The 26,041-nt window shown below is 40.2% G+C and overlaps 1 protein-coding gene across 3 annotated transcripts in view; it reads left to right on the top strand.

Annotated features, from left to right (window-relative positions):
- The window catches only part of LOC126297781 (ATP-dependent helicase brm-like), a 229,871-nt gene extending 220,232 nt beyond the window's left edge, over positions 1 to 9,639 (top strand). For all 3 annotated transcript variants that reach the window (XM_049988964.1, XM_049988965.1, XM_049988963.1), the window contains one exon: positions 8,816 to 9,639. In XM_049988964.1, the coding sequence (XP_049844921.1) occupies positions 8,816 to 9,055 (240 nt within the window). In that variant the 3' untranslated portion in view covers positions 9,056 to 9,639. The remainder of the gene's footprint in view (positions 1 to 8,815) is intronic.
- The last annotated feature ends 16,402 nt before the right edge of the window (positions 9,640 to 26,041 follow it).

The raw sequence follows: 26,041 nt of genomic DNA, 5'->3' as shown, positions 1-26,041 counted from the left end.
CAGTTACAGAACTTCACCAGCCGATCAGAAACAGAATATTATTGTGTTTTCCTTGCTGTTTACATGTGCTTACATTTGCCATTGCTTCACATGTCACATTCAAAAAGATATTTTGTAGTTAACGTAACCACACACTTTTTGCTTTATTAGAAACAATGCCTTTATCTATGTACTGTCTAGCCAAGATCTGTAAACGCTTGCAGTTTTGTCATCTTACATAAAGAGGAATTAACTCTGCTTCAGACGCTAACCTTAATGAACACTCACAAACATCACAGCCCTGCACATTGTACGCACTTTATATCTCTCCCTATAACCTCATCATCCTTCACCTCATTGTACTTTGGATGTATGGTAATATCTTCACCACTAGCAATGCTTTTTAAAAAAAAAAAAAGTGAATTGTTTGTTTGCAGAGTAAATGTATTTATGCTCTGTTGTCTTTTTCTCAGACTAAGACTAGTGTGAAGCTATATATAATATGTCCTACAATCGAAACAACTGCTACAATCAGTTCTTGCTAACACTATTTTCATATTTCATGTGAAACGTTTAAAAATATATCATTTTTGCGGGATTCAAACACATAATCTCTTTCACTGCAGTTGAATGTGCTATCCGATGCGCCACAGAATGCCTGACAGAAGCAGTATCTCTGCTGACTGTGATCTACAGAGGAAAACGGCACTAAGTTTTGCCAAGAATAATTTTGTTGTGCTTTGGTCCGTAGCTCATGACTGATAGTTGACAATACAGTTATAATATACAGACCAGTTTGTGAAAGTTCTACAATAATTTTGTTTTGAGTGAGTTTAATGCTGTTGCAGGGAGCACGGAAAAGAATGTCCATTGTTGCACATACCGACGCTCTCAGTGGATAGAGCATAACACATCAACCTTCGCAAGGCTTCCACTATCAGTGTCCAGAAAATTCCTTTCTGTTGTTACTAAAAAGTTGTAATAGTGTTTTCCATCACTAAATAGCTAAACTGTTTGCAGTAAAAGTATGTAAAAACCTCATAACTACAGCTAACGTACCTATAACCCAAGTGTAGCTTCGTCTTGCTCCTAGCCTGTGCTGTCACCAGAGCGACAGCTAATAACACAGCGTTTTTGATCATGTGGCCAGATCATGATATTTAATAATTTTTATGCTTTAATTACACAAAAATTACAGATATTTTGTGAGGATATTGAAGTCAATGCTACTTAAATGGTTTAATCAATCAGAATAACAACAATCCGAACCATATTTTTAACATAGGAAAATAGCCTATTTTCACCCCCCCCCCCCCCCCCCCCCCCCCCCCCCCCCCCCGACACACTTCCCTTCATTACCAAATTGACAATTCCTTCCTGCCTCTGGATGTGTCCTAGCAACTGTTCGCTTTTAGTCAAGTTGTACCATAAATTTCTTTCGTCTTTTCTTATTTTCTAATTCAGTTTAGCACTTCTTCATTAGTTTCTTTATTATGGGACCTGCAGAATATATTATGTCACAGTAGAACTTTATACAAAGACAGTAGACAGTATACCACTTAATTATGACCTTATTTCAGCTTTATTGGCTTCTTGTCCATCTACAATGTCAGAACATAACATGTACTGTTCAAGGCAAAAAGCCAAAATGAACTTACAATCAAGCAGCATACTGTCTACTAATTCTCAGACTCTCGATTGGTTATTTGATCTACTCATCTATTCCTCAGAATTATTTAGGAATAAAGGAGATGACACACCAAAAGGCAGAAGTGCTGCGTCGTTGACAGGTACACAAACAGAAGGTACAGATCTTTGCTTTGTTAGCTTTCAGAATGAAATTCCTTCCTCAAGCTTGTAGGAGAAACGACCCCCCCCCTCACACACACACACACACACACACACACACACACACACACACACACACACGCATGCACTGGTTTCCCTACATTGTGCTCATCTCTATCCTGGCCCATGGTGAATGTGCTGGGGTGAGATGGGAGTGTAGGGTGGGATGGGGTGAAAGATGTAGAGAGGGGGGAGCATCAATAGGCTCGTGGGAGAGTGGGGAACTGTCTGTGGGTTAGCTAGGGGTGCAGGTAGAGGGGGCAGGTGCAGATAAGTAGGCATGCAGTTTCACAGACTGCGTCAGATGGCAGCACACAGCTAGCTGACATGTATTGGGTGGTGGTACTGGGACAGGGGATGGTGTGTGTGTGTGTGTGTGTGTGTGTGTGTGTGTGTGTGTGTGTGTGTGTGTCGATTCCCAACGTTTTGTCTCCGACTGCGGGAGACATCTTCAAGGGGGTCCGTAGCTCAATGGAAGGTCCAATACACCCACTGGCTCGCTACTGACTGCCACTAAGTTCCGTGTCCGCACGCTCCCATGCTGCGGCGTGACATCACGTGTTTTGAAAACGTCAGTGGAATTGGCCGCTGTCCGTTGCCGTCGATCGCCGTTGCCATCACCCAGTAGTGGACGGGTGGTACACATCTTCTTTAACACCGGCATCCATATACCGTTTAATTTCACACCCTCCTCCTCTCGGTTGAAAATATTTGGGTGTTTAGTGATTTCGATTGCCTCCCTGTAGAGCCTATCGTAATATCCGCTTGTGGCCGCTAGTACTTGTGTCTCCTCAAAACGAATATTGTGGTTCCCTGGCTGGAAAGCATGCTCCACAACAGCTGATCGTTCTGTTTCTCCTCTTCTACAATTTCCCTTATGATCTTCCAAACGTTTAGAAGCAGTTCTTTTAGTGGTACCCACATAAACATCACCACAGCTGCATGGGATCCTATACACTCCAGCTTTTTCCAGTGGTTTGCGAGCGTCCTTGGCAGCCTTAAGGTATTCCTGTATCTTCCTGGTGGGCTTGTAAATTACGGTAATATTCCACTTCATCAAGATCCTCCCTATTCTTTCCGTTACATTTTTAACAAACGGCAGGAAAACCTTAGATTTTGCAGTAGCTTGTACGTCAGTATGATTTCTGCATGACTGCCTCAACGCACGTTTTATTTCGGGGACGAATATCCGTTCTTCATTAGTTCATTATGGAGATGTTCCATCTCAGCGTCGAGCAACTCAGGTTCACAAATATTTCTAGCTCTGTCTGCTAACATCTTGATAACACCCTGCTTCTGTTGTGGGTGGTGGTTTGAATCCCGGTGCAAATAACGGTCAGGGTGCATGGGTTTGCGGTATACTGAGTGGCCCAAACTACCATTATCGTTTCTAAAAACAAGCAAATCGAGGAAATGTGATTTGCCGTCTACCTCCTCCTCCATTGTAAACTGAATTCTCGAGTTTATACTGTTCAGATGTGCGTGGAACTGGCTTAGTTCCTCCCTACCATTTCTCCCGCAGTCGGAGACGAAACGTTGGGAATCGACACAGAATTCATCAATCGACCACGGCATAACAGTGCGGATAATTATATTGGACATGATATTTCCGGCCGTGAAAGTCTACATCTTTGCTCTCCACTCATTCAGCTGTGATTTCAACTCTGTTTCAAAGTCTCTAATCCATGTTTCATCAATAGTGACAATTTGACACAAGAATCCTTGACCTTCACAATCGAGTCATTGTCTGAGCAAGGTTGCAATGCACAAGCATTTCTGTTTCTCTTCAGCAGTCAAACAGTGTGGGACCCACCTCACAGAAATTTTTCTCTTCTTCAAATTATTTTTCAGAATACGGAAAACTGATGTTGAGAATACGGAATACTGATGTTGGGGGAATTCCCGTGGCTTCAGAGAGTTCCTCACAAGTCACACTGCAATCTTCTTCTTGAGGATCTTCCACAAGGTTCATACTTGTTCATCTGTTGACGTTTCTGGCCTTCTGGGTCTTGGATTACCATCTATGCTCATATGACCACCATGAAAATGATTAACCCAACATGAAACTGTACTACAGTCCACTGTAAACTCACCACAAACTTCACTTAATGAACTGTGGATTTATTGGGTTCTTGCCCCATGATGTTTTGATCCTGATGCACAACCTCTGGTCTTCAACAGTCACAGTACCCGAGATCCCTGCAGGGTCCATTTCTACCTCTCAACAATTTTTATGTTAGAGTACACAGTGGGGAAAAAAAGTGTGCTGCTTCCTCAAGCTCCCAACTACATTTGATGTAATATTCATTGTTGTTGCATCAAACAATCCACAGTGTTACCAAGCTGTGCATTATTTACAAAATGTTCCACGTATTCATACCTGTCAGTGCCTGTCTTCTTTGGAATTGTAATTATTACATTCTTCTTGAAGTGTGAAGGTATTTTACCTGTCATATAGCTCGCCTATCCAATGGAATAGTTTTCTTATGGCTGGCTCTCCAAAAGATCTCAATAATTCTGAAGGGATTTCATGTAGTTCAGGGGCCTTGTTTCAGCTGAGGTCCTCTGTCAAGTTCTTCCCCCATGTCATATATCCCAGTTCATCTTCATCCATTTCTTCTTCTGTTTCCAATTTGCTGTCTTCACATCTGTTTCCTTTGTGTAGACCTACTATGTATCCTTTCCATCATACCGCCTTCCGTCCTTTGCTGTGTACTGTCTAGCAATCTGAGTTCTTGCTATTCATAAAGGTACTGCTCTTTCCTCCAAATATCTCTTCAGATTTACTATAAGTGGCATCTATCTTTCCCATAGTCATGCATCCTTCTACAGCTCTTCATCTCTTTTTTTAGCAATTTCTGCTTTGTCATTTTGCATTTGCTGCCAGTTACATTTATTAGACTTATGTTTTCCCTTTAGCCTGCATCATTTGTTCCATTTTTATGTTTTCTCATTTTGTCTGTTATATTCACTATCTAGTGCATTATGCATTCGTCTTTTTTGCCTGTTTATTCCTCTGCTGCCTTCACTATGTCATCTCACAGGGCTATCCATTCTTCCTCTGTTGTGTTTCTTACTCTTGTTTCAGTAAATCATAGCCAAATGCTCCCTCTGAAACTCTCAACAACCTCCGCTTCTTTTTACTTATCCAGGTCCCATCTCCTTGCTTTCATATTTTTCTGCAGTTCATAACATCTGCCCCTGGAAATGATTCGCAATTTAAAATCTGGTTTTCAAATCTCTGTCGTACCATTCTGTAATCTGTTTGAAACCTTCCTGTGTCTCCAGGCCCTTCCATGTCTACAATCATCTTTCATGGTTTTCAACCAAGTGATGATTGAATTATGCTTAGTGAAAAATTCTGACAGATGACTTCCTCCTTAATTTCTTTTCCCCAGTTCATGTTCTCCTATTTTTCCTTCTTTTCCTTTTCCTGCTATCAAGTTCCTGTCCCTGTCACAATCAAATTTTTGTCTCTGTTAACTATCTCAGTAATTTTGCTTTATCTCACTATATGTTCTTTCAATTCCTTTATCATCTGCAGAGCTTGTTGACTTACAATTTGTACTACTATGGTGGGTGTTGGCTTCATGTCTATCTTGGCTACAATAATGCATTCACTGTACTGGCCATAGAAGCATACCTGCATTCCTGTTTTCTGATTCATTATTAGACATACTCATGCACTACAGTATTTGATTTTGTATTAATAACGCTGCACTCACCTGACCAGAAGCCCACTACAACCTATCCATTTCCCATTCGAAATTTTGTAATGTACATACATGATTAAGGGATTTACAGTCCACACTCCAACCTGTGGAATTCTATTTTTCGTGATGATATCGTACTGAGTTGAAAATGGGGACAGTTTTACCTCTGGAGTATTTTACCCAAGAGGATGAAGACCATACAGTAGAGCTGCATGCCATCAGCTAAAATAATAGCTGTAGTTTCCTGCTTGTTTTGAGCTGTTCGCAGTACTAACATAGCGAGTCCATATTGACTAATGTTACAAGACCAAGTCAACATCCAGACTGTTGCCCCCGAAATTACTGAAAAGGCTACTACCCCTTCATCAGGAACATAGATCAATTTGGCCTCTCCATAGATATCCCTCCGTTCTGGTAGTGCCTATGGTTCACCTATCTGTGTCATTAAGGTCTGAAGATTTCATTTTTTGGGGGGGGGGGGGGAGGGGTGGATTAATGCACCTGACTCATTATGTATCCTGCTGTGAGAAGTGACATATGAATTGGCTGGTACAAAATCAGTTTAAATAGTGTGGGAAGGGGTTATTAACAAATTTTTTGGTTGTCGTTAGGAAAGAAGTTTTTGGCAGCAGGGCAACCTTACAATATGTTAAAGTATCACTGTAAAGATAAGTACCGTGTGTGGCATCAAGTAGTTTTGGCTGTGGTACTGTCTCTGGTTCAGAAGCTGAGTGTTTTGAGGTGTGACACTTGTCTTTGGTCTATAGTAGTAGACTGCAGATGTTGCTTCAGTAGTTGTGAGATGGATTCAGTGGAGAAATTGAAGTTCACAGCTATTTTTGTGGGCTTTTACATTTACTCATTACTCCAACTATCTCTACCACCTATCAACTTAGAGAATTTTTATTTGAATTCTTTTGGAAACCTCAAACTACAGTTTTGGCAATTATGTTCTACTATTTTCCCAACCAAGTGTAGGATGTGATTTCCTGACAATGAGTAATTTTAACCTCTACTGTCATCTTTTTGTGTTTCATATGGCATTGAGGGGTGTGCTTAAAAGAAGTTCTTATTTTCTAAAGAAAGATATGTTCACTTAATATAGTAAGGGAAGTTACAGCAGAGTGTAAATATTTTAGGAGTAAAGAAGATTACTCACCAAATGGCAGAAGCAGTGAGATGTTGAGAAGCATACAAAAAAAGATGAAACCTTTGCTAGCTTTCAGAAGAAAACTTTAACAAGCTAGGCAAACTAGAGTAAACCCCCCCCTTCTCTCTCTCTCTCTCTCTCTCTCTCTCTCTCTCTCTCTCTCTCTCTCTCTCCCCCCCCCTCCCCCTCCCCCTCCCCCTCCCCTCCCCTCCCCTCCCCTCCCCTCCCCTCTCCTCTCCTCTCCCTCCCTCCCTCCTGGTATCGCTGTTCAGCAGCTGGACTGGGGTAAGAAGTCATGTCAGGTACGATGGATAGAGGGAGAAAGAGGCAGAAAGCAGGAGGGGTGGGTAGGGAACAGGTTGCTCATGGCTCAGAGGGGGGTAACAGTCATGCATGATACGGTAGGTTCGCAGAAGGGAGGGGCAATAGCTGCACGGGCTAGACATGCAACACATGGGCATTGTAGCTGAGGTGACATGGTTACATGGATTGGGAGAGGGTGACAGGACAAAAGAAGGGAACTATAGGGTAGACGGTGTGGGAACAGTGGGTTAGCGGAGATTGAGGCCAAGAGGATCACAGGAGTGATGGAAGTGTTGCTAGGGTAACTATCATCTATGTAGTTCAGTAAAGCTGGTACTGAAGTGAAGGATCTAAATGGAATGGGTGGAGAAGCAGCCATTGAACTTCAGCATGTTGTGCTTAACAGTTTGTTGTGCCACTGGATGGTCAACTCTCGTGATCATGCCCACATAAAATGCTGTGCAGAAGTTGCAGCAGTGTTCATTTATGACTTGGCCACTTTTATAAGTGACCATGCCTGAGATGGGATAAGCCTGTGACAGGAGTGGAATAAGATGTGCTGGATGGGCAAATCGGGCAGCTGTTGTGCCTAGGTCAGGGATATGATCCCTGTGTCATGCCTTAGTGAGTGGGTTTGGCATAGAGATGAACCAGGAAGTTTTGCAGGTTGGGTGGATGATGGGACAGCACTATAAGAGGGGTGGGATGGTTCGTGGGTGGGATATCCCTCCATTTTCGGCCACATTAATAGGTAATCAACGCCCTGTGAAGGAAATGTTTCAGCTGCTCCAGTGCGGGGTGGTATTGTGCAATGAGAGGAGCGTGCATCCTTGTACTTGATTCTTGAGGTGGTGGAGAATAAGGTGTGTATGAGGATATGGTGTGGAAAATCTTTTTGTGGGCTAGGTTTGGGTGGTAGAGCCTGAATGTGAAGGCTTTCGAGAGACCTTCAGCATACTGAGCAAAAGAATTCTCAACCCAATCCACAAGTGACCGGGCTATGTGGTAGCAATTTTTTGTTGTGAAAGAGGGTACAGCTGTCAAAATACAGGTGCTGCTGATGGTTAGTGGGTTTAATATGGACGGAGGTATGGAAGGAGCTGTGAGAAAGGTGGAGGTCAATGTCCAGGAAGGTGGCACATTGGGTTGAGGAGGCCCAGGTGCAGAGAAGGTGTTTAGACTGTGGAGAAACGAGTTTCAGAGCATGAAGGTATCATCAGTGAACCTCGACCTGACAAGGGTTTGGGAGGCTCGGAAGATTCCCTCTACATGGCGTATTAACAGGTTGGCATAGTAGGATGCCATGTGAGAGTGGCAATGGCTGTGCCGTGGGTTTTCTTATGTACCTTGCTCTCAAAGTAGAAGTAGTTATGTGTAAAGATATAACCAAGAAAAGTGTATAAGGAATTAGGGAGTGGATTTGGAGTTGCAAGGATGTTAGAGGAGATAGTGTTCAATAGCAGCAAGACTGTGGGCATGAGGGATGTTGGTGTATAGCGAGGTGGCATCGACAGTGATGAGAAGGGACCCAGATGGTAATCGGGTGGGCATGGTCTTGAGCCAGGGATGGAAGTTGTTTCCATGTTTCATATGAGAGACTAGGATATTGACAATTGGTTGGAAATGTCCAATTTGTGAAAGAATTTCTTCCAAAAGCTTCCAATGTTTTCATTCTTCTTGTGCTCCTGTTGATGACTCAGTGCCTTATATATTCATTAAATGCAACTATATTTTAACCTTGTGTTGTAGAGTTTAGGATATGACATTCTGTTAATTTCTGTGTTGTTTAAGATTTGTTTGTGATATAGTTAATTGTTTGTAGGATCTCCAAGCCCAAGACCGAGCACATCGAATTGGGCAGCAGAACGAAGTACGTGTGCTGCGTCTAATGACAGTGAACTCTGTTGAAGAACGTATTTTGGCAGCGGCTCGTTACAAACTGAATATGGATGAGAAAGTGATACAGGCTGGCATGTTTGATCAAAAATCAACTGGTTCTGAGAGACAGCAGTTTCTACAGAGTATTCTTCACCAGGATGAAGCTGAGGAAGAGGTATGGTGAAAAGTTCAATAGTTTTTACATTGCATGTATTAGAGAACACATTGCAATAAAATAGACTGAAAGACTATAAAGGTTTATTAGTGAAGACATTTATGGAACTCTACAGTTGGATGTCAGCAGTAAGTTTTCATCAAACGATTAGGTGCTTTGTATTGTGTAACTGCAGAGTATGGTCCATTATATGGAATTAGAATCATGGCTTGACTACCTTGGTTTGCCCTTATGGCATTTGCCACACCAAGTATATTAGGTGTGCTTAGACACACAATTCTCTGCGTCAGTTGACTTGCACTTCCCCAGTGCCCCATTAAGGTGGCCACAATAGTAGCTCATCCTTGACACTCATGCAAAAGCGTACTCGCCAAAGCATGCTTGTGCGTATGTAGTACAAATTTACACAAGCATCAAGCAGCTTGAAGCTTGAACGAATTTCAATTACGTACGCTTGTGCAAGCTTTCAAGTGTTAGCATGATTGAGCATGTTTACTCTTAAATTACATTCTGTGCAAAGGTTGTATTGTAATGTAGGACAAAGTCATAGAATGCAGTATTACATGGCAAAAAGTGAGAATAAAAATAGTAAGATTGTGAGACAGGTTCCATAGTGTGTCTACTGTGAATAGTTAATATGGGAATAATATTTTTGTTCATTTAAGGTTAGGTACTAGTGAAATTTCAACCAACTCATTTAAAAAAAGCGAAAGAAAGAAAGAAAGAAAAGCAGGGGGCTGAAAATTGTTTCATAACATATCTTGGCATGCTGAATTCGGTAGGGGTAAACTCAATTTCTGAACAGATTTTTTCCGTCACTTTTGAATTTTAGATTGTTGCATATATCAATATTTTTTTCAAACCCAGAAGTGGGGTTTTTGTTTATCGTGGAATGTATTCACAAAAATGTATGGAGCCAAAAAAATTTTTACATTGACAGAGTACACTTTAATTTCAGCCATTTTTATTTTTTTCCCAAATAAATTGAAGTATAATGACCATTTCAACTCTATATACATGTGAAAGGTGTAGATAAATTATAAAAATCTTGTTTTTATAATATGTGACAATAACTGAGAGTAAAATAGATGTATTATATCACATGTGCACTGTACGTATGAATAATACACAATTACATCAAAAGAACTTGCCACCATAGCTTACCATCATGTTGAAGTATAGCTTCTACTCTTTGATGTTTGACAAAATCATTTTTTTAGCGAATTTATTTGTATTTTTCTGAATTTTTCACTTCATCTTGCTGCAGTCCTTTTTTACTGATGCTTGTGCTGTTTGATAAGCATATTTGAGTCCTAATTTTGTCATTATTTCTGAAATAACTCTGTGAGAACCATCATTGTATTTAGAAACAGTGATAGCAGCCACTACTTTTGCTCTCTTTGCTGAAACGTGTGTGCTTGGGCCGAGTATTCCATACAATGCTGTGTAAACTGTCATTAGCATTTTGTGTTAGACATTGAACACACCATGTTAGTAGTGATTCATCAGTCAAACGAGTATAAAGAGGCAGTATTTTATCCAAACAAAAGTTCATTTATTGGTGATTTAATATTAGAAGCTTTGAGATCCAGGCTTATTATCTTTTGCCACTGTTGACTGATAAAAAAACAAAGACCCTGAAAAAAGTATGAGTTGTAAATGTGTCCTATACGAATTTTGCTATAAATATTGAAAATAAAATTGAGGTAGATGTGAAGTAGATATGTATACACATCTATGTATATACAAGAGATTTTGTGTAGACATACAATAACTTTTTGGAACATGAGTCAAACCTTCTTCCTTTTGTATCTTGTGATTATCTCCATAATTATTCAATGAGGTGGTGTGATTGAAAGATTTTAGATCTCCACGTGAAAGCTGTTTGGTATATAGAAGATCCCCAGTAATTCGAGCTAATTGGGGCTGAATGTACCTTGGTGAACTACAAAAAAACTTGGACAGTACAGAAATATCAGTAAATCAATGGGTGAATCATGAATAAATGTTTAACAAGCACAATAATAATTAAAAAATAAATAAAAATAATATAGTACACACCTGTGTTATAGGTGCATATATGAGCACACATTTCCAAGTTGCAGAAATATAAGTTACATTTTAAAGAAATTGTCCCTAGACCTTTGTTTTAAAATAGAACCTTCTATTCTATGGAACATAGTGTCTGTTGGAATAGATACAGCTTGCTGCCTGCTCAGTATAATGCAATGCAATGTCTAGTGCTGCCAAACCCTTGGAGTGGGTGGTCACTGGTACAATTTTTTCAGGCAGTTCCTTTTGTCGTCACTGCCTTCAGTGGGTGCACTAATCATTCAACAATTGCAATATTGGTCAATTCAAACTGTTCATCACCATTCATCCATTCTGAAACCTCACCCTCATTCACATCTTCACATCCAGCAAGCTTTTTCGTCAGTTCTGCCATTGTTAAATCATCTTTGTCTGTTCTGTAGGTATCTGTTTCGTTCTATAAAATCTGGTTCCAAGACATTTTTAGTGTCTCCACATTTATTATTTCAGACCATGAATCAGCTATCCAGTAAACTACGTCTTTTGTTGTAGCTTTTTTTTTGTAAATTGTTTGATGGCTCTTTCACCCCTTCTGTTGTTTGAAGAAGCATCTGAAGCAAACAACAATGGATCCCCCAAACCACCCCTCCCCCCTCCCCAAGCATTGTAAAACAGGTCCATAAGCTGTATTACACTCATCGTGTTTAGAGGTAAGAACAATGGGCTAATATCGTCACACTACAGTTCTTCCTTATCAGGGTGTGAACCAGCACTCTCAAGCATTAAGATTGCTTTGGAAGGTAAGCACTTTTTCTTATCTTTTGGTCTTTGGATTCAGTCTCAGAAACTGACATACAGCCAGGAGAGCAGTGTGCTGACCAAATGCCCCTCCATATCCGCATCCAGTGATGCCTATGAGCTGAGGATGGCACGGCGGCCGGTCAGTACCATTGGGCCCTCATGTCCTGTTTGGGAGAAGTTTGGTTTTCGTTGGTCTCTGGAACAAAATCTTGGAAAAATCACTTCTTAAAATTATTTTTATCCATACAAGCAGATTTTTAGTATACATATTTAGCAGACAGTGCAGGCGCAGTGATATTTTTTAAAGCTCTTGGCTTAGCAGACTTCTCTATTACCAGCAGCTTCAGTTTATGGTCTCCACTTGCATTCGTTGCAGCTAGAACTGTTAGCCTCTCTACGTTTTTTGAAGCCTGGGACAGCCTTTTCTTCTTTTGAGGCTAGAGTTTTAGATGGAAGCATTTTATAATTTAGTCCTGTTTCATCACAGTTATACAGTTGATCAAGAGTAAGATTTTATTCTTATATAATTTTTCTTAATTTCTCACAAAATTATGTAACAGTTTGAGAATCTACAGAAAGTTATTCACTGCCTGTATCAAGCTGCCTTATGCCATATTTCTTCTTCCACCTATCCAACCATCCTGAACTTGCAGTAAAATGATCCTCATATTCATTTAACTCATTTCTAAAAAATATATAGCTTTATCTTGCAGAATATGGCATGAAATTGGATTTTCTTTTTGTATTTGTGGACTAAACAAAACAAACAAAGCTTTAATCATTTTTTCATACTCAGACTTCTTCATTGATTTCCATTCAAATGACAAAAAGAACACTTGTTTGATGAAAACTTATCAATTTGTCTCTGTTTCTATGCCAATTTCCAACTGTCACTCCACCGATTCCATAATCAGCAGCAAGATTTTTTAATGTTTCTCTTTCCTCTAGTCTTTCCAAAGCCTCCAATTTCACATTCAATGACACAAATTTTCTCTTACTCCTACCACTCATTGCAATGTATGAATTAAAACATTTAGAAACACACAGTTGCATATGTACAGTACACTGCACATACATACAACACTTTAAAATTAACGTTAAACAGTTGGGCTTACTACAGTACAGATGTTACTACACAATCAAATACAGTACATACAACAATTGTCAGCCAGTGTTGTAAAATGTGTACTGTATTATTAGGTTACTGTATTTTAATGACAACAATAGGGGTAACAATAAAGATGGCGTGCACTGTACAACTGATGGTCATGTGGTCCCAGTTAGGGAAGGATTGACAAAGAAAAAGCAGATGCACTCCTTGAAACTTGATACCTGTCCATCTGTAATAGAAATGCACTAGCAGTCTGAGGCCAAGGTTATTTCTGTGCATTACGAATGAAGACCCTAAATGGGACAGTTTTACTGTTAAGGTACATGGAAAATTGAAAGAAAGTTCAAAATGTGCTACATTTGAAAGTGCATAAAACATACATGTAGACAAAGTGTGAAAACAGGTTTTTACTCTAGTTTTATGTAAAATTTTAATTTTCTTAAGAGCAGCTGGAATTACACGGAACCTCTAAATACCAGGGCTCGAATTATCAGGGCTCTACTGTATCGAAATCCATAGCTTTTGGATCGTTACCATATTTTTTTCAGCGTTCGTAGATTCAGTAGGATACTGAACTATTCGTGGAACTTTGATTAGTGTGCCCTTCCAACCAAAAATGAAATTCTGATGAATTTCATCTAATTGAGTCACATAGCCATGTCAATTTGACAAACTTTGTTACACTGTCAAAATCAACAATGTATCCTGTGATAAAATCAATAATGCTACCAAACCAACTTTTGAATGGAAACCTCTGATTGGCCATGAACCATCGAACTCATGCCTAAATCTATATTGTCATCTGAACTTTGCAGTAATGTATCATTGTTGCCAATATTATCATTACTATACTCACAGTCGTAACGCACTTACAGATGTCCTCACAATCATTATCAGTAGGCTCATTATCAGATTCCAATTTTGTATTTTCCTCAGTATCATTATGAACAAGCTCATTCTTAAAATCCAGTTCTTAATCTTCATAAGACTCACTTTCAATAAGGTTGCAATCACCGTGCAATTCTGACCTTTTGTACGTATTTTTTACTATTACCCAACATTCATCAAAAATGTCATTTGAAGACTCAAACAGCAGTTTCTATCCATCACACATGTTCTTGAAAAGTATCACAGGAGAAAGATTGCATATTTATAATCGTCAAAGACTGTTGAATGCTCGAATATCCTCTTCCTGCATATGTAAATGCCAAACACCGATGTCTATTTACATCAAAAGGGGCTCTACTTGCATTTTGTTTCAAACAGTGTCTTGATTTATAATTTAGCGTGACTCTACATGAAAACTTCGAACACGTTGGATCAAAGTCAAAATTCAAATAACTTTGGTCGCACTCAGTGCTCTTTATTTCTAACAGTAATGATGATAACAGTGGAAAATAAGTAGAATAGACTCAGTTTCATCTGTCTTTACTTCAGTGTTTTTTCATTGCTAGTACTAGCAACATAATTTTTTCCATCCTATTCCTTGCAATACTGTCATATATGTATGTATGTTTTTCTCATGCAATTTACTTTCTTCATTGACATTTTCACTACTGTCACTGACACTTTCGGTTTCTTCACTTTTCACGTTTTTTTATCTCTTTGTCACTGTCTCACTACAATTTAATGACTGTCTCTTATGCTGAGGCATGTTTGATATTGTCATGTTGAAGAAGGTGTAATTAGATGAATGACTGACACGTACTTCACTTAATGAATGTGAAGATCCAGACGAGGTCACCAGGCTGGGAGATAACAGGGTGGTGGCTCGCGTCATACCTTTGCTGATCATTTTCTTGAGCCTGCAGCGTGCGGAGTCGAGCTAACTGCCAAGCTTCCTCAGCTCTTGTTAACATCTGGTTGATGTAGTCGTCGTCCATGTCATCAAGATGTAACGTAAACACAGTGTCCATCGTCATAGTTGAGTCATGCCCCTGCACCAGGAAAAATGGAGTAAATCCTGTGGTGTCTTGTTTGCCAGTGTTGTAGGCAAACGTCACAAAAGGCAGCACCTAGTCGAAGTTTCTCTGCTCAACATTGACTAATATTAATAGCACGTCGGCCAGTCGCCATGTGACAAGTAATTTTGCACCGACTGTTTATCTCTGTCACAAGATTCAATTGAAAAACTTTCCCTTGATCTGTAATTAACGACCTTGGGGCACTGTGTTTTAATACGATGTCTTCCACGGTGACTTTGGCTACCACAGATGCTTTGGTTGCTTTCACAGCTTTTGTAATGGCATAGCGTGTCAGATAATCAGTACAAACAATAATCCATGTATTGCCACTAGTAGACATTGGAAATCCTCCGAGGAGGTCAAACCCAACACGGTGGAAAGGCGTTTCGGCTGGTGGAATTGTTATAAGTTGGCCAGGTGGTTTCTTAGGAACTGCCTTTCTCTTCTGGTACTCTCAACACTGCAACACATAGTGACAGACACTCCTAAATAAACCTGGCCAGAAAAATCTCTTGTGGATTCTATCGTATGTCTTAATAAATCCTAAACGTCCGGCCTCAGGTGTGTCATGGAAATTCTGTAGAAAATCGAAACGCATGTGTTTAGGAATCACTGGTAACCACCTCTTTCCAAACAGATCAAAGTTTTGCTCGCAAAGTAATCCATTAACTACCTTAAATTGGCCTTTCACATCCTCTGACCAATTTAAGGCAATCATAATTTGAGATATCTTGGCGTCCTCATTCTGCACAGCAGAAAGATCCCTCAGCCACACACTGTCAGGTGGCTTGCAGAGTATGGATGTAGATGTAGATGTAGATGTAGAGATCCTGGAGTGCAGCAAGACAGTCACTATCTTCATCAAAGTCTTGATGGTCTTGCACGGGGTTTCTCATCATACAGACCAAGTACAGGGTCAGTCGTCAGAGCTTTTTGCAGCAGAATCTTGTTGAGCACCACTCCAGATAAATTTGGCATCGGCTTTTAACAACTCTTGAAGTTGTCTGGCTTTGATAGAAAAGTCTTTGATAAAAGAACAGTAATAAGAACATAATCCAAGGAAGCTTCTCGCATCTATAATACTTTTAGGAATAGGAAATCCTGTTATAGATCTCACCTTTTCTGGGTCTGGCCACACACTTTTGTTTGACACAAGGTGTCCAAGTATTTTTATTTCTTTTGCTCCAAAGAGACTCTTTCTTGGATTAAGTTTCAGTCCGCCTTGTTGGAGACTCCTAAGAACGGCCCACAATCTTTTTATATGTTCATCAAATGTCTCTGAGAACACTATAATGTCATCTAAATAACAAAGATACATCATCCACTTCAGGTACCTTGGAAGATTATCCATCATCTGTTCAAAAGTTGCTTGTGCATTACACAAACCAAATAGCATTACCTTAAAACTCTTACAGGCCCTCAGGGGTGATGGCTGCAGTTTTCTCACGATTAGCCTCATCTACTTCGATTTGCCAGTATCCCAAGTACACGTCCATGGTTGAGAAAAACATAGCCCCCTTCAGACAATCTAGTGTATCTTCAATTCGTGGAAGGAGGCAAATCCCCTATTTAGTTATCTTATTAAGCTTTCTGCAATCAACACAAAAGCGCTAGCTGCCATCCTTCTTCCTGACGAGGACCACTGGTGACAATCATGGGCTCTGCAAAGGCTGAATGATGTCATTCTTCATCATTTTCTCTATCTTGTCGCGAAATATTTGATGTTCCGTTGCTGACACATGGTATGCTCTGTGGCTTATTGGTTGATCGTCTCCAGTGCTAATCCGGTGCTTTACTGTCGATTTGTCTAATTTGCTCTTCACTTGTGGATTGAAGCATTCAGAGAACGCTTGAAGAATGGCAAGTAGCTTTTTCTGTTGTTCCTCAGTAAGATCTGGTGATAGTTGAGCTAGAAGATCTTGTCTTGTAGTGGTAGCGCTAATTTCGCCCACAGACGCGGCATGGGAGGTTCCTATGACGCTCAGCTGTTTGCTACGCACATGCATCTTGGAGGGATCTTCGGTTCTCAACGACAGTTAACTGTCCACAATGTCACCAGATACACTCTTAAATGAGAAGACAGAGGCTGGGATAGCCAAGTTATTCTTCAGTGGTATGCTTCTCTTACATTCCACTTCAAGATCCATTGGTTGATGCATGGTATGATACGTGACAGTTACCTTTCTAGCACTGACTGCAGGAATGATCACTTCTTTCAGCACACATAGTCTCCACACACTCAGATGCGCATCTTCTTGTCCACAGTATCTCATCTCGTCTAGCATAATCTTTGAGCAACCACAATCTATAAATGCCTGAGAAACTTTCAGAAAGTCCCATTTGAGAATGACGTCATGACTACACTCTTGTAAGACGATGAATTCTAAGGGCTGTGTATGGCCACTTATACCCACACAAATGACACATCTTCTGGTAGGTTTTGCATATTTCCCATTAGCCACCTTCAGTAGAGATGTTTTGTTGTTGATGAATACGATTTTCTGCAGCTGGTGGCGGTACTTCTCCGAAATGACTGAATATGGTGCTCCAGAGTCCACAAGAGCTTGGGTTGGTCACCCATCCATGAGGATATCGGTGTAATTTCCTATCATTTTTGTAGTGATCGACGGCGGAGTATTTTTGTTTTCAGCGGCCTCACCTCTAAGGAAGGTTGCACCCTTTAGTTTTCCAGGTTGCGGTGGCTAGGTGATTGGCTGGAGCTTCTAAACAGCAATGGAGACGTTGATCGGTGTGTTGGGGAGTGTCCTCTCCAGCGGCTAGCTTGCGGCTATGGTCACCTACATCGTCCTGCATCCACATCTTCGTCGTCCCAGAGTTGGTGTCGACTAAGATCGGTCTGTTGTCTTCTGGCATGGGCATCATCAAAGATCTGCCACCTTTCACGACACTAGCGCACCACATGTCCCAGTCGTCCACAGTGGAAACATACTGGTTGGTTATCCTGGGTGCTCCAGACGTCAGTCTTCCTTGGTGCCCAAACAGGTTCCTCGTGCGGCGTTGTAGGAACGTAACTCCACCTGGGTCTTCACTTTTTCACCGTTTTAAAGGGAAATGAAGGTTGAGAGATTGGGTTCAGTGTCTGTTCCACTTCCTCCCTTGTGACCTTTTGAAGCATCTCGGTTTTTTGCTCGCTGTGCAATCCAAATGCCTTCTGAACTTCCTCTCTCAGCATCTGATGAAGAACACTTGTGACATCAGTTGCTTCCTCCATCACAGACATCGATATGACACTTGGAAGCCGTTCAAACTTCTTGCGTGTAGTTCTTTTTTGATGCATTGTCTCGATATTCTGGCACCATTTTATGAAGTCGTCTGCTGTCGAAACCTCCTTCAGGAGATATGTGTCCTCAGCAACACCCTTCATGAGATGTGCAACCTTTTCTTCCTCCTTCATTCTAGGATCCATTATTTTACACAGTTCCAAGATGTCTTGAATTTAGTATGCTGTAGTTTCTCTTGGACTGGACGCTGTGCCATGCACTTTAATTTATCTTCAGCCTTGCACTTCTGTCATCGTGTGTCACCAAAATACTTGCGCCTGGAATACTTCCCAGCTTGTGAACTACTCCTCGTTGTCTTCATACCATTGCTTGGCAGTGCCCTCCAAGTAGAAAAATACGTTAGCCAAACACTAGTCTTGCGCATAATAGTTCACGACTGGGAACATTCAGTTTAGTTCGCGGTTCTGTCGCGAACTAGGTCGCTCTTTTAGTTCCTTAGCTCCCATCTCGATTTCCAGAAAGACAGTTCGCTCGCTTTGCTACTGCTACTGCACACACTCTTTTATTCGTTATGCTAGTCTTTTAAATAGTGACCAGTGTTGCCAATGCCTGTTTTATATCGAGTAATTAGACTTCAAGATGGCAAATAAACCAGTTATTTACACAAATGGGTAAAATGGAGTAGTCAACTACTTTAGTTTACATACAGTGCACTAGTAGTATTTTAATTTTGAAATATATTTATTTATTTATTTATTAGTTCATTGTAGGAATATTACTCACAGAATATGTTAAATGCTTTTTTTAATACACTTTCATAAATAATCGACTTTTTTAAAGTTTTGGAAATAACCAACAAAAAATATTTCTGCTTTAGGTACAGGTTAAGTAGTATATGGCACAAACAGTAATACCTTTATCATTAACAGAAGAAGCACTAACACTTATAATTTGTTACCAAACAATTAGACATAGAAAAAATAACTACGACCCCTGAGTGAGATCGTATTCTAAAGCATTCTTTAAATAATCAGTCTTCTAATTCTCAAGTGAAATATTATAAAAATTTACATATTATTATGAAAAACATTAATTTGGAAACTTTGTTCGTTGATAACAGTGCTTTTCGTTCATTAAGGATTTGTCCCGTCGCTAAAAAAACACGTTCACAGGGCACTGATGTTGCTACTATGCAACATCTCTTTAACACATATGCAGAGACATGAGGATATAACTGATGACACTCGTGCTACTACTCAAGCAGATATCTCTCTCTCTCTCTCTCTCTCTCTCTCTCTCTCTCTCTCTCTCTCTCCCTCTCCCTCCCTCCCTCTCTCTTTTAAGAGTCTTTTTTTATTTTCATTACTGCTGCTACTAGAACAAGACGCTGAAGGGTCACTAGCAGTAGGATCAGCCACTAAAATATCTCGATTCTCCCTCTGAAGTAACTGCACTCTGCCAACTTTATTTTTGAGGCGTTGTATTGCAACTTAACAAGCTTTTTGATTTCTAAATCCTCTCTGTCTAAATCGAGGGTCCAGAATAGTACACTCAGCATATAGAATGTTGCAGGTGATTTTTTTAAAGCCTACTGTGGGCTCTCGCTATTGTCCGTCGGTCTTCGGAAAAGAGCGAACGAACTAAGTAGCGAGGTTATCCGTGAACTAGTTCGTGTAGTTTGGCTGTTTGAGTGCTCTTCCGAACTAGTTTGTTCACGAACTACACAAGACTACCAAACACCCAGTGTCATCCCATGTGTTAAATTTGGCTATATGCTCATATACCTTCAGCCACTTGTTTGGATCTTGGCCATCGTCACAAGAGAACCCGGAAAGATGTCTCATGTGGTGGCACACAGTTGCTGTCATCGTAACATCCTCTTCTTCTTCTGTCTCTTGTAGATTGTGATCTGTTGAATATAGCTCGAACTCGGGTTTCTCGCCACGCAAACGGCGCCTCTGTCGTGGCCTGATGGGAGCCACTGTGTCATTGATAATGTGTGCTATCACAAGTTCCAATACCCGGCGCCTCCACCAGAATAATATCACGTAGAAGAAGGTGTAATTAGATGAATGACGAACACGAAATTCACGTAACAAAGGTTTATTCAGCACTTGCACATACAAGAGTGCGGATAGAACTGCCTCCAGCCAGAACCAATACAGTATATATATATGGCTGCAGAACATTCCTGTACAATGATTCTTGACATTTGTGGATTCTTATAGAATGTACTCAAACTGAATACAGAAATTAAAATTGTACAGCCCTGGTGAGTTTTGAACTCTTAACTCTCCATGCAACAGTTTAGCATCATAACCACTACACCACGGTGCTACTCAGCTTCTTCTATGACAGTATTACTAGTTACTGACATTTCATCATATCAAAAAATGTATAAAAAGGGTGGTGAGTTAGTGCACACAAACATTCATCCTCCAATCCGGAAAGCACATTCCCAGCTCTGCTGTATCCTCAATTGTGGGTCATCGTCTATTGGTATAGTTGACCATACGGAATGAAGGCGGATCTTGGCCACATGTTGTCCTCTTATAAATTGCCGGGCTTCCCTGTGACATTACAGTTGATAGGCTGCAAGGTCATTGACCACTAGAGAATTTGTGTGTATTATTTATTTTCCGGTTCACAATTGAGTCTGCCAAAAATATAAATCTGCCTGTCTGAAAGGGGGGCAGGTTGGTTTCAGATGCGCCAACAAATTAGGCACACATACATACACAATTACATTTGTACATACAGATTATGTACATATTCACATAAAATTAATGTTTCAATTAAATTTCTGCACTGGCCCTATCTATCTAGCTGTAGAAGGCTAACTATACATCAGCTTTTTTGAAAAAACCAAAATGGCCACAATAAAAAATACTGCTACTCTGTCACAACCAACAACTTCAATTATGGATCTGGAAAAAAAAATGGTTTTAGTTTCAAAACTTAAGAATCCGAAAGTATGAAAAAAATGCTCTAACAAATTAGACTTGTCTGCTGAATTCAGCATGCCAAGATATGTTATGAAACAAATTTTCAGCCTCCTGCTATATTTTTATGACTGGGTTGAAATTTCACTGGTACTTTCTCTTAACTATTCCTTACTCCAAAAATCATGTATCCTCTCTTTTTTCTGTAACATAAGCAGAACGGCTGCCAAGCCAGCGCATCATTGTCTGGACTTGAAATTTTCTGGTAAACAAACTCATGCTTGTACAAACACACTTGAGCTGTGTGTAGGCAAAAGGAATTGTTCTGATTCTTAGTGGTTTGCGTGTGGAGTAGTATTTACATCCAACTGAAGACTCCAGATGGCTAGTACTACTCAGAAGAAATGTATAAATGTATTAGAAAATACAGTAACAGACAATGGACTTTGCTGGACAATTTATTTGTGACTGTTTAAAGAAGGGAAGGATTCTTCAGGAAAAAAGCCTCATACGTGCAAAATCACTTGAGAAATCAAGAATAACTGCAGAGTTCTACGCCATATTCAGTTATCGTAATGAAATAGTAAGCTGTAAATATATTATGCTCTTTGGTAACGAAGAACTGCACCAGAAAGCATGAATGAATGAACAGCTCAAGTCGCATGTGGCAACAGTTATCTGCCTAAAAGATAGCCCATATGTACGAAACTCGTGCACGGAGTCAAAAGTCAGTAATTTGAACAGAGTATGTAAAAGGCAAGCAATGTGTGGGAGATGAAGTCCACATGCACACTGATCCAATGCAAGTGGTTTCCTCACCCTAAATGTACCAGTTGCTCTTACCTTGATCTAGCATATACATAATTGAATGTGTCATATAGCAGAGAGATTCTGATCATTGGGATATCTATTGACAGTGCAGTATATGTCGGCATGCTTGTGTCCCTGGATTCTTATGTGCCAGTGTACCAAGAAAAATGATACATACTTCCCCAGTCATTACAGCAGAAGGGAGTTCTGTTTTGTTTGAATCCTTTTCTGTGTATGCCTGTTACAGTGCTTTTAGGGCACAGAGGGAATATTAGAACTTGTTACTTCAATTACGCTTTGTCTGTGACTTCAAGATTGCACATACTTCAGCACAAAATACTGTAAATTCATTGGAAGCCAAATCCTGAATATCTAACTGGAGAAAATTACTGATTAGCCTAAGATGGCCTCTCCTTGATTTGAACCAATTTGTGTATACTTCATTTGTGGTGCTTATCGAAAATATTACAAGGGTGGCTCAAAAAGTAACAAGTCCTCTGTATGAAAAAGTTTATTTAGGAGATCAAAGAGATGCACGAAGTTATTGAGTCACATATCATCATGATTGTCCAAGCATTTGTTCTATTGGCAAACAAATCTGGTAAAACTAACATATGAGAAAGTAAAATAGAAAGAAACTTCCACATGGGAAAAATATATTAAAAACAAAGATTCCAAGACTTACCAAGCGGGAAAGTGCCGGTAGATAGGCACAATGAATAAAACACACAAACACACACACACAGAATTTCGAGCTTCCGCAACCGGCGGCTGCTTCTTCAGGAAAGAGGGAAGGAAAAGGAAAGATGAAAGGATGTGGGTTTTAAGGGAGAGGGTAAGGAGTCATTCCAATCCCGGGAGCGGAAAGACTTACCTTAGGGGGAAAAAAGGATAGGTATATGCTCGCGCGCACACACGAGTGTATACCTATCCTTTTTTCCCCCTAAGGTAAGTCTTTCCGCTCCCGGGATTGGAATGACTCCTTACCCTCTCCCTTAAAACCCACATCCTTTCATCTTTCCTTTTCCTTCCCTCTTTCCTGACGAAGCAGCCGCCGGTTGCGAAAGCTCGAAATTGTGTGTGTGTGTGTGTGTGTGTGTGTGTGTGTGTGTGTTTGTGTGTTTTATTCATTGTGCCTATCTACCAGCACTTTCCCACTTGGTAAGTCTTGGAATCTTTGTTTTTAATATATAACATATGAGAAATAATGATCTGGGTCTAGGAGCCACTTAATAATGGCCTCCCGAACGTTGACATTGGTTCGGACATGGCAACCAGCCAGGTACTTCTTTTACAGTCTGAAGAGATGAAAACCACGTTGTAAGAGATCTGGACTGAGAGGAGGATTTTCCAATACAGCCCATCAGAAACAGTGGACCAAATTGTGCATAACTGATTAGACATTTTTGCCCAACAACACAGCACCTTTTGGGAACAATCCCAGTTGTTTCCTCTGAACCAGTTTCTGCAACTGTTACAGTGTGGCACAGAAAACGGGCAGCATTTGTCATCACTCTGTGGCAAAGGAAATCAACCAGCAATACCATGCAAGTTCCAGAATGCTATGACTGTTATTAATGCGGATTCCATTGTTTTGAACTTCCGAATGCATAAAGACTAGGAGTATCTTCATGGCACTGATTCTTTCTTTGTCTCAGGTGTCCCATCACACACCTGTGTTTTGTCTGATTTGTCCTGTTATGATATGGTGATGGAACATCCTCTGTCTGATACTGAAGTAGGTATTGGAGAGATAACCCAATTTGCATAGCTTTATTTTCATCAGAGAGTTGCCACAGTACCCTGCAATAGCAGGTCTCCCAGTAGTCCAATGTGTTGTGGACAGTATCCGCTATACCTCCAGTGATGATGTTGAATATATGTGCAATCTGCCAAACATGAATGCGATGATCTGCTTAAATAAATAATTTGACACAGTACGCATTGTCATTTGAGGTTGATGTGCTTAGTTGCCGTATTCTTTGCTCATCTTGCGCATTTATTTTACCTTTATCAAGTTCATGGCACATAATTACACCTGTTTTCATGATGTTACATTTGCTACATAAACTTACACTATTTGCCAGTGAATTGTAGTGAAGTACATTTTTAAAACACAAAAACCTTATTTCACATTGGTACTTCAATTGCCAAACATGTATCCTTGAAAGCTTGTATCTTGAAACTGTATTTCAAAGTGTAACAGCATAGCTGCTTCCATCTGCTGATGGTGGTTGAAAGCTGTGACTGACTCTGTGTCATGATATTGCGGCATTAACTCACTGGGGAGCTATTGTGTTCTAACTTCCTCATAAAAAATAAAGAGTTCGGAATAATTTTTTGAGTGCAGTATTTTTTGAATTTAGCTGTAAATCTTTCTGGAGCTCCTAAGGAGACAGTTTGATCTGATGTCAGCCATTTCTAAAAGGGAGTTCTTAACATGAGTTCTGAAAAGTTTCATTCCTTGCAGATGATTATTAAAGATCTGTTCCATTACTGGTTGAGCTATGGGCTGGTTCACGGGTGTCTGTGGAGTAGAACAAATCTTACAGACTTGTCACTAAGGGCAGGAAAAAAATCACATTATTTTATGACCAATTTCAATAATGTTGTCACATTGTAACCACAGTGAAGAACAAAAGCGAAAGCAGGTTCATCAGTGAAGTACAACATTTAACACTGAAAGCACATTTATTATGAACACAAATGTATAGGTAGAACAGAACTGGATGAAAAGGCTGCTGTTTATACGAACAGCAAATATTCCAGAATATATAAACTTTACAAATGTAAGAAATTTTGACGACATTCAGGAAATGATGAATACCAAATAACAAACAATTACTGGTTGTCGGGTTTGAACTGGTGACCTGCTGGACACCAGCCAGTCTTTCAGACCACAGAGCCACTCTGCAGCACAGCTCATGGCATTGTAACCTCTCCTGGAGAAATGGTAGCCAACTGTTCCAGAAGTTCTCACTCAAGTAGACTACAGCATCCTTGATCTATACAGCAATGCTGGTGGATCTTTCCATACTGGTCTTGTTGTCACATAGTCCCCACTGTGACTAGCATTGAAGGTAGATCCCATCAAAGCTTCATGATCATTGAGTGGATCTTCAGTTTCTGAGAAGCCCCCATCATCGATCTGTGCCAGAGGGCTATAGTAGGGCTTTGTACATAGGACATGGATGATGTCTCTGTGCTTTTCTTCTTGATGATGAATCATAATAATTGAATTCATATGTGACATCCAGAAAGTAAGGAAGGGCATGATACAGCACAAAGTATTGCTTTACTATCTTCCACTTTCTGCATAGGTGTAAAAATTCATCTTCTGGGCTTGATTTTACAGGTTGGTGTTTAATGTTACAGTGCCCTTGGTCATTCTCAAGGGCATCCAGAGTCCGTATGTGAGCCAGCTGTAATTCTTCTTCAGTCCTAGTGATGAAGTACTTCTTGTAGCAGTACTTCTGAGCATTGTGTTGTTGAAACAGGAACAATGTATCCATTGTTGTTTCAGCCCCAATAGGTATTATTGTATGCCAGTTTCTCTGCGTGACAGCAGTGTCAATCATGAGTATATCTGCCAAAGTCTTATTCAAGCTTTCTGTGAGACCGTTTGTTGGGGTATGGTAGAAATTTGTAATCCTGTGGGAGATGTAATGTGAAATTGTGATTGATACTAGTCTCAGCTCTTCCGCAATTACAGATCATCACACGGTGTGCTCCTGTCTTCAAAGTGATATCTTCTACAAGGACCCTTGAACTTTGTGAGTTTCAGCAGTTGGCACGGCTTCGATGACAATGTAGCAACTCCGTATTTGTCGACTTCGGGAACCTCACCTAGAGGTCAATTGCAATTTGGTGGAATTTTGCTGCTGCAAGCAGGATTGGTTCCAGGGTGTCCCAAGAGATAACTGCAACACTTAGATTAGATTAGATTAGATTAGATTAATACTTGTTCCATAGATCATGAATACAACACTTCGTAATGATGTGGAACGTGTCAGGTTAATAAAAGATGTCTGTACAAGAAATTACATTACACAAAATATTGCATGACACTAATGATTAAGTTTTTTTTTTTTTTT

This window comes from Schistocerca gregaria, chromosome X (genome assembly GCF_023897955.1).
Source record: "Schistocerca gregaria isolate iqSchGreg1 chromosome X, iqSchGreg1.2, whole genome shotgun sequence".
Lineage (NCBI taxonomy): Eukaryota > Metazoa > Arthropoda > Insecta > Orthoptera > Acrididae > Schistocerca > Schistocerca gregaria.
This window is presented reverse-complemented; position numbering and strand designations above follow the sequence as displayed.